We start from the raw sequence: 10,397 nt of genomic DNA, 5'->3' as shown, positions 1-10,397 counted from the left end.
GGGGTTTTTAGCGAATATTTGCAATTATTCACATGACTGGATGTGGTGGACTGCCATGATTTTGGCGAATGCAGGACACTACTGAATAATGCGCATCAGAGGGGATTTAAAAAGTGAAAGTGTGTATACACCATATACCTGCGTACACCCTCCACTACACCACCGTTGCAAATTGCCGTGCCACTGGTCTTTCATGTTTCTAACATGCAGTCAAGTGTAAATGACATAAAAATATATTTTGTAATATCGTGCAATCAGTGCTATCTGCTAGCAAACTTTAGCGATTTTTTGCAAACGTTTATTTACAAAACAACACCATAAACACAAACACAAGATTGAAGGTAATATACATATAATGAAACATTGTCATCAAAATCCTTATTAAAGGCAAAAATTACTTATATTTACGAGTCTGCTTGCTCGAGTGAGCAGCCATGTTGGAAATTTCTCTTAGCCCTTCGTTTGAAGTGAGGTCCTGAAAAATCTTCGTTTGGAGGGCTATCTGGCCCTTCCCCTTACCCCTACCCCTCCAACCAAAAGAGAAATGAGACACCCCTACCCCTTCACGTGAACGCGCCAAACGGAGGGGTAGGGCTAAGTGTAGGGCTAAGGGGTAGAATTGGGATTGAGCCTAAGGTTCTAAGTGCTCTGGACTGGATTTTCAATAAAGGAACTCAATATTTTGGTGCATTGAGCTTTACTTCTACTCTGACAAGTCTTTTAGTCCCTGCCACTGAAAAACAGCCCCACAGCATGAGCCCTGCTGAAAAACCCAGCTAAAACCAGCCTAGGTTTTTTTTCAGCAGGGGCTGCTACCACCACACTTTACTTTTAAGATGGTACTTTGCAGGTGATAAGCATTGACTGGTTTCCTTCAAACAAGATGCTTGGAATTGAGTTTCATAAGAGCGGAAAATCTTGTTTCTCACAGTCTGAGGGTCCTTCATTTGCCTTTGTGCAAAATCCAAGTGTGTTTTCATGTGTCTTCACTGAGGAGAGGATTGAGTATTGCCACACCTCCATAAAGCCCAGATCGGTGGAGTGATGCTTGTACTTCTGTAAGTTTCTCCCATCTGCATAAATGATCATGGAGGTCTACTAGAGTCACCATCAGGTTCTTGGTCACCAGTCTAACCAAGGTTCTTCTCCATCAATTGCTCAATTTGGCCAGGAGGCCAGCTCTAGTAAGAGTCTTAGTTGTTCCAAGCATCTTCCATTATGGACAATGGAGGCTACATGCTTCTGTGAACCTTTAATGCAGAAGATTTTCTGAACTTTTCTCCTGATCTGTGCCATGACTGTTTATGAGCTCTACAGGCAGTTATTTTGACTTCAGGGCTTGGTTTTTGCTCTGATATGCATTTCCTTTTCTGAGAGGTGTGTGCATATCCAAATCATACTCATTTAAATGAATTTGCCACAGTTTAACTCCACTTGAAGTGTAGTAACATCTACAAGCAATATGAGTGCTCCTAAGCTAAATTGCAAGTGTCAATTTAAAGCAGTTTACCAATATGCTGCAACAAAACAAAACGTGAAAAAAGGAAGGGGTATGAATACTTTCGCAAGGCACTGTATATGCTTTTAAAAACCTCATGAAGTTCCTTGACGAGCGTAATTTTCTGTCCCATGTTGATGTGTTTTGAAACGAGAAGTTGCGGCAGGACTATATGCATGCATAGACCGATTGATAGATGATAGTTGGATTGATTTTTATTATTTTGTTTCCTCATTTAAAACCAGTTAAATCATAGACATACTAATTTGTTCCCTGTTGTGGCCACTATTTAACTAAAATTAGGCAATGAATTAATACATTCCTTAATAAATTCATGCCATCTTGTTTTTGCCTCCCGTCAAGTGCAGAGCTCCATTTGAATAATTAAATTTCATCAAAATCAAATTAATCTTGAAGATTCTGTCATTAATCACTCACCTTCCTACCAGAAGACCTTTGTTCATCTTCAGAACACAAATTAAGATATTTTTGATAAAATCTGAGAGCTTTCTGACCCTGCATAGACAGCAACGCAACTGACACATTCAAGGCCCATAAAGGTAGTAAGGAAATTGATAAAATAGTCCATTTGACATCAGTGGTTCAACCTTAGTTTTATGAGGCTACGAGAATACTTTCTGTGCACAAAGAAAACAAAAATTATGACTTTATACATTTCTTCTCCTCCGGGTCAGTCTCCGCGCCGCAAACTCTCTGATTTTTATCAAAAAAAAAAAAAAAAAACTTAATTTGTGTTCCGAAGATGAACAAAGGTCTTATGGTTTTGGAACAACATGAGGGTGATTAATTAATGACATTTTCATTTTGGGTGAACTATCCCTTTAAGATACTAAGGGTTCCAATCCAATTAAATGGCTTTGATTTAAAAACTGTATATAAACATGTATTTTCTGCTTTATTTCCAGATAAATTCAACGCCTATGTGACACTGAAAGTGCAAAATGTGAAGAGTACCACCATCACTGTGAGGGGAGACCAGCCATGCTGGGAACAGGACTTTATGTTGTAAGTTTGTCTATCACTACTCACTGCTGTAATACCACTTTCCAGACAGCAATCTGTTATCGCTAATGCACTGGTCAATTACTAGAGGGTAGGGATGTCATATATGTAGAGGTTCTGGATGCCTTTCCACTAGTCATTCATCTGTCACAACAGTGAGCGATATTCAACCTGGCAACCACACACACTCCGCTGTAAAGCATTTGTTGGCAAACTAATGAGTGTTTCTCAGCCACCAAGATAACAACCCGATAATCAGGATGTTAGTGTGTTACGTTCCACATCTAGATCTGGTTTCTTAAAGGTGAAGTGTCTCATTTTCTGTATTCAAATACTTTCTTTCAACATTCACATTGCTTCCCAGAAATGCTCTCAGAGGGAGCATTTGTTCCATAACAATGAGGAAACCTTCTGAAGAAAAAAGGAAATAAGATATGGATACGAAAGGATATGGAAGTGTAGGTCAGATTACCAGATATCAGACTTTTTGTTTCGACCTGTGGCGCGTTTCACTGAATATTGCGTGACACTGCACATGTGGCCTTGGATTTCTTGGGTTTAATATGTGATATAAATGCATTTGATTAGCGTATAAACACAATTATAAAACAGTGTTTAGACAATATTGATTATGGCTGTCACCCAAAGAACATTTTTTTTCCTGTGCCAGGAAATACAGGTGGCTTTGCTCCAGGAAATGAAACTGGCTCCGTGTTCCTTGTCCCTCATTTGTTTTCTCTCAGAGATTTGTATCCGTTTTAGATTCCCGCCCTGTCCTCGTATTACATCCATGCATTCTGTCTCAAGTGTTGGATGTTTGTCTTTGTTTGCATAGTCACTGGGATGTGGCTGTCTATAGTTTCTCAGCTTATCTCGACTGTTGTTTCACACTCGTTGGTTTTCTCTATATGCATTCTTTAATTTTATTAGACTGTTAAACACTATATACTTTGGGACTTGTTGCGTAACACTAGATGTCAATATATTTATTACTCTAATTCAGTGGTACTCGACCAAGTTGATACATTTCTAGTTTATGTATTGAAAATGTACATGGTGAAACATGAAAATCATAATCTTTACCATTTTTCATACATGAATGAATAACTTCCATAAAACTTTTGGAATGATGTCAGTGAATCAACAACAATGATACAATACTACCGACTATAGGTCATAGAAAGTAAACAAAAACATTTATTTATTTATTTAGTGTAGTTCTTCTACTTCTTTGATTGGTCGGTTTTGCTTCAGAATTATGGGTAGTGTAGTTCTTCACCAAAAATTTGTCAGTTAAACTTTTTTTTTTTAAACAATGAAGTAAACAGGCTAATTATTGCTTCTATAGGAGCGTCTGCTATTGATTAGGGATAGTTCACCCAAAAATAAAAATTCTGTGATTAATTACTTACCATGATAGTTGTATCAAACCTGTAACCCGTAAGTTGTTTGTTTGTTTATCTTTGAAACCTAAATTCAGGTATCAGCAAAACCACATGTAGGCCTACTGTTGGCATCAAAAGTTTACATCCCTCCTTCAGAGTCTGCAAAACATTAATTATTTTACCAAAAATACAAGGTTTATTGTTTATTTAGTAATAAATTTAGTTTACATTTAGTCCACAAGAGAAAATAATAAGTGAATTTAAAAAAAATTACCCCATTCAAAAGTTTACATACACTTGATTTCTAATACTGATCCACATCTGTGTTTTTTTGTTTGATGATATTTGTTCATGAGTCCCTCGTTTGTCTTGAACAGTCAAACTACCTGCTATTCTTCAGAAAAATCTAGTCCAACAAGCTCTTTTGTTTTCTGTAATTTTTGTGTATTTGAACCCTTTCCAACAGTGACTGTATGGTTTTGAGATCCATCTTTTCACACTGACGACAACTGAGGGACTATATGCAACTATTACAGAAACGGGTTCGAACACTTGATGCCTTAAGAGCCGGGGGGTGAAAACTTTTAGAATTTGAAGGTTAGGGTACATTTAACTTATGTAAGTATCTTCTGTAGCCTCTGAAGGGCAATACTAAATTTAAAAATATGATATTTAGGCAAAATTGATTTGTTCAAAAGTTCACCCCAGTCCTCAGTGTGAAAAGATAGATCTCAAAATCATACAGTCATTGTTGGAAAAGGTTGAAATACACAAAAATGCTGGAAAACCAAAGAATTTGTGGGACCTGAAGGATTTTTCTGATGAACAGTGGGCAGTTTAACTGTTCAGGAAAACAAGGGACTCGTAAATAACTATCACTAAACAAAAACACAGCTCTGTATCATTCAGGAAATAACACAGTATTAAGAATCAAGTGTATGGAAAATTTTGAATGCGGTCATTTTTATAAATTCAACTATTGTTTTTCTTGTGGACTATATGTAAACATCCTTTATTTGAAATATCATATTCAGGTCAGTACTAAATAAACAATAACGTGCATTTTGTACGATCCCTCTCATTTTGGTAAAATAATTAACATTTTGCAGATTCTTAAAGGGGGATGTAAACTTTTGACCTCAACTGTACGTGTCATGGTACTCTTGGGAATAGTGGCAGAGAAGATGAACGAATGTGTTACAGGTTTGGAACGACACGAGGGTGAGTAATCATTTTTAGGTGAACTATCCCTCTAATAACCTCTGAGCTTGTGAAAGGTTTATACAGTACGTTATCGCTGAAAATTATTTTCTTATTCTGACTGCAAGCTTATGAAAATACAAGAAAAGCTCTATATCAAATAGTAATGATTTTACAACACTTCGTAATTCATCAGGCCTCTGGGAATTGTCATAAAGCCCCTGACATGGATGAACCTACCTTGCCTAACATTGTAGTGAATGAAATGCTGAAATTTTGCTGCATAAACTGTGGTACAATTTTGACCCGGGCCTAATGAATTTAAAGCATGTCCACAGGGACAGTAATGTACCCTTGTTCCCATTGATGACTTCATGCTTTCTTGTCCTAATGGAACTTCAGAGAGCCAGATGTCCTCATCATTGAATAGAGCCCTTAAATCTAGTCAAGCTTTGTGTGTCTGTGCTCTCAGAGGAGCATTTGAAAGCAGTGTTCAGGTTAACGAAATAATGTTTGATCGCTTTGGGACTAACAAAGGCCACCAGAAGGGATGGACGATGAGTAGAGATCGATCATGTATTGATTACTGATTGTATATTATGATATATTCTTGCCTGAATCATTTTGTGCATCACATACATCTTAAATCTTAAACCATTCTAAAGTTTGGGTCAGTAGTTTTTTTTTTTTCTCTTATGTTCACCAAGGATGCATTTATTTGTTGAAAAATACAGTAAATATGGTAATATTGTGAAATATTAATACCATTTAAAATGACTATTTTCTATTTAAATATAGTATATTTTAAAATGTAATTTATTTTCTGTAATGCAAAGCTGAACTGTCAGCACCATTACTCCAGTTTTTAGTGTCACATGATCCTTTAGAAATCATTCTAATATGCTGACTTGATACTCAAGAAACGTTTATTATTATCAAAGTTGAAAACAGTTGTGCTGCTTTATTTGAAATCAAATTTTTGGTAACATTACAAATGTCTATATTGTCACTTATTAAAAATCAATTTCATTCGGTCTTACTAAATAAAAGTTTTAATTTAAATACTGACCGCTGAATACTGGATTTTACTGACCACAAGTTTTTGAACAGTAATGTATATAATAATTATTAGTTGGATAATTGTTGTAAAGTTATTTAGATGTAGATTTGTTTCTTTCTGACATATTTATGAAATATGAACAGAACGACTTTTGTTTTGTGTTAATCTTTCATAAAACGAATGGTACATAAATTGTAGTTTGAATGGAATATAAACGTTTTTTTTTTTTTTTTTTTTTTTTTACAAATTATTTACACTGACATTCAAAAGTTTGGGATCAGTAAAATTTGTAATGTTTTTGAAGAATTCTCTTATGCTCATGAAGGCTTTATTTACTTTATGAAAAATACTGAAAAGAAAACAGTAATATTGTGAAATATTAGTACAGTTTAAAATAATGGTTTTCTATTTTAATGTTTTAAAGTTTTATTTATTCCTGTGATGCAAAGATTTTTTTAGCATCATTACTCTTCGTAATACATTTAGTCTTCATTGTCACATGATTCTTCAGAAATCATTCTAATATGCTGATTTATTACTTTAATTATCAATGTTTGGAACCTGTAATTAATTTTTTTATGATCCTTTGATAAACAAAAAGTTAAAAAGAACAGCATTTATTCAAAATAGAAATATTTTCTAACAATTTAAGTCATTGCTTTCACTTTTCATCAATTTAACACTTCCTTTTTGAATGAAAGTATTAATTTCTTAAGACTAAAATTTTAAATGGTAGTTTAAATTGTTACAAAAGATTTCTATTTTAGATAAATGCTGTTCTTTTAAACTTTTTTATTAAAGAATCCTGAAAAAAGTATCACAGGTTCCAACTAAATATTAAGCAGCACAACTGTTTTCAACATTGACTGATTATAAATTAGCATATTAAAATGATTTCTGAAGAATCATGTGACTTTGAAGACTGGAGTAATGATGCTGAAAAATCAGCTTTGCGTCACAGGAATAGATTACACTTTAACATATATTCACATAGAAAACAGTTATTTTACATTGAAATAATATTTCACAATATTACTGCTTTTTTTATTTTTGATGCAGCCTTGATGAGAAATGTCTTTAAAAACATTACAAATCTTACTGATCCCAAACATTTGAATGACAGTGTACACTGAAATAGTAGAGAATTTTTTTTTTTTTTTACCTTCTGTAATATTTGATATTGAAGACCATTTAAGCCATTTTGGCTGCTTTATCATCTACCAGGTGAAAAATACAATTCTTTTCATTTTATATGTAGGCTAATATGCTGATTTTATAACTTTCATGATCAGTGCTGGAAACAGTTGTGCTGCTTAATATTTTTTTGGAACCTGTGATTCATTTTTCAAGATCCTTTGATGAATAAAATTGAAAAGGAATAGCATTTATTCAAAATAGAAATCTTTTCTAACAATATTAATTATTGCTTTCACTTTTTTATCAATTTATTACTTCCTTGGTGAATGAAAGTATTATTTAAAAAAACAAAAAGAAAGAAAAAAAATTACAGACTGCAAACTTTTTATTGGTAGTTTATATTGTTACAAATGTTTTCTATTTTAGATAAATGCTGTTCTTTTAAACTTACTTTATTGAAGAATCCTGAAAAAAAGTATCACAGGTTCCAACTAAATATTAAGCAGCACAACTGTTTACAACATTGATTGATTATAAATTAGCATATTAAAATGATTTCTGAAGAATCGTGTGACTTTAAAGACTGGAGTAATGATGCTGAAAATGCAGCTTAGCATCACAGGAATAAATTAAACTTTATAGAAAACCAGTTATTTTACCTTGAAATAATATTTTGCAATACTACTGTTTTTCTTCTGGATTTTTTTATTTTTGATGCAGCCTTGATGAGAAATATCTTAAAAAACATTCAAAATCTTACTGGTCCCAAACTTTTGAATGACTGTACACTGAAATAGTAAAAAACAAATCGTTTTTAACTTCTGTAATATTTGATATTTAATTTGATTTTGTTGCTTTATCATCTACCAGCTGAAAAATGCAAGTCTTATCACTTTATATGTAGGCTAATATCCAACTATTCCTAAACAAACCACTTGATTTGAAGTTTAATTCATGTCCGTATAATGTGGTATGGATTTGAATAACCCCCTAAATCAAATAAAAGCACTCTTATTAGTGTTTCAGAGTATTTGAGTGCACATTAACTCAAGATTGGTTGAACATTATGTTTAGTAGCAGTGTTGCCTTACAAATTAGCCTACAGCTGAACAATATTCAAAACCAGCGATGTGTCGCCTACATTTCCGTTTAGTCCATTAGGGTTGAGCCGGAGAAACCTGCACACTTTTGTCTGTTTGCTCTCTCTCTCTCTGAGGCTGTTTGACTAGCTTAAATAATTATGGTGATATACGCATATTGCCAATGGGATTACAGCTGTTTATATAGCTCCTCATTTGTTTGTTTGATCAAAGGGCAAAGTTATTGTATCATTCAGACATGTCACGAGTTTAGCTGTTCCGTCTGCGCCTCCGTACGACCCTGCGGGGGAGTTTGAGACGTCACGTCTCTTCGGACCTGCGTACGTGGCGTCAGCAAGCTCTATCTGTCTCTATAGTAACCTATCAATTAATAATTACTCAGGCCATCGTCATTTGCCGTGTTCTGGAAAATGAACAAGTGCGAAAAAAAAAGAAAAGAGAAATTGCAGATAAGCAAACAAGGTGCTCTCTGGGGGTCTGGAACCATCTCATCCTCGCCGCTCTTTGGAGACAATTGAAAGCCTAAATGAATAATGAATGGATTTCCAAATGCTCCTCTTTAGGTGCCGCGCTCGTTTGTGTGCGCTTTGGTCTTCTCTATTTATAACAAATAGAGTGGCAGATAAAAGCCATGTTTGTCTCATTCAGTTGTAGAAAAGGCTTGCATTCTGTTGGCAGACGATGTGAAACAGTTGTTATTGGTGCTCGATTTTACCAGTGCAAACATTACTTTAATTTTAACACAGTATGTGAATATGCAGGTCAGACCTCAGCATTTGTTTAGTGATTTGAACTAATTGACTTGTTACATACATGATGTTGAACGTTTTGAATATTTGCGGTATGTGTTTCTGTATGCTTGTCAAACACAGATTGTCATAGTTGATTAAACTGATTTAATGGTTTGCGCATTTGTTGAGGAGAGTGAGAGATTTATTTTCCAAGTGATGTAGGATAAAATGCTTAGGAAAAAAGCGTGTTTCTGTATTAAAATCCTAATTTGTACCAAAAGGACTAGCAAAATTTAGGATTGTAGACAACCTTACAACAGATTAAAAATCTAGTTTATTCTGCATGTTTGAGTCAGCTGTATAATTCTTTTCTTAATCTTTGTTGTGTCTGAATAATCTTGGGATGCACCGAATGTTCGGCAACCGAAATCATTCGGCCGAAAATAGCAAAAAACGCTCTTTCGTTTGTTAATTATTTTACCGAAATGAGAGGGATTGTACAAAATGCATGTTTTTGTTTATTTAGTACTGACCAGGGGTCCGTTCTTCGTACCTCGCTTACTACATCCAAGATCAAATGACACATCCAAGATCAAATCATCGCGCTAACTATGAGCTCGCTATTTCGGTTCTCCGAATGCACCTGTTGTTGATGATTAGTATAGCTGGATGAAGTTATTTGAGATCACTGGGTGGCTTAAAAGGGGGTACGTATCGATAGTAGAAACATTGATCGGCAACTCTTTGATTGGTCGGCGAACATGACGAAGGAGCGCGCTCAGTATTTTTCTGCAGCAGAGCAAGAACTCTTGATTGAGGGATTTCAGGAGTTTCAGAGTTTAATTAAAACGCAAGGGAACACTGCAAAGGCTGGAAAAGCAAGGAGAGAGGGCTGGCAAAAAGTAGTGAACACATTAAATGTGTTAATGCTGCCCATGTTACATGTTTTTTTCTTGGTATGTTATTTTATTTATATTTTTATTTTTTTATACACTACCGTTCAAAAGTTTGGGGTCAGTAAGACTTGTAATAGTCTTTAAAGAAGTCTCTTATGCTCATCAAGACTGCATTTATTTGATTAAAAATACAGAAAAAACATTAATATTGCAAATTGTTTTTACAATATAAAATAATGTTGTTGTTTTATATATATATATATATTTTAACATACTTTAAAATAGAATTTATTCCTGTGATGAAAAGCTGAATTTTTATCAGCTGTTACTCCAGTCTTAAGTGTCACATGATCCTTCAGGGATCATT

General features: G+C 34.3%; 1 protein-coding gene across 1 annotated transcript in view; it reads left to right on the top strand.

The window, feature by feature from the left end:
* The first annotated feature begins 1,595 nt into the window (after positions 1–1,595).
* unc13bb (unc-13 homolog Bb (C. elegans)) overlaps positions 1,596–10,397 on the top strand; it is an 84,923-nt gene continuing 76,121 nt past the window's right edge. The window contains exons 1-2 of the mRNA XM_073829300.1: positions 1,596–1,614; positions 2,425–2,524. Coding sequence (XP_073685401.1) covers positions 1,596–1,614; positions 2,425–2,524 — 119 coding nt within the window. The remainder of the gene's footprint in view (positions 1,615–2,424; positions 2,525–10,397) is intronic.

This window comes from Garra rufa, chromosome 23, assembly GCF_049309525.1.
Source record: "Garra rufa chromosome 23, GarRuf1.0, whole genome shotgun sequence".
In the NCBI taxonomy this organism is placed as follows: domain Eukaryota; kingdom Metazoa; phylum Chordata; class Actinopteri; order Cypriniformes; family Cyprinidae; genus Garra; species Garra rufa.
The sequence above is the reverse complement of the archived record's forward strand: the minus strand, read 5'-3'. Positions and strand labels throughout refer to the sequence as shown.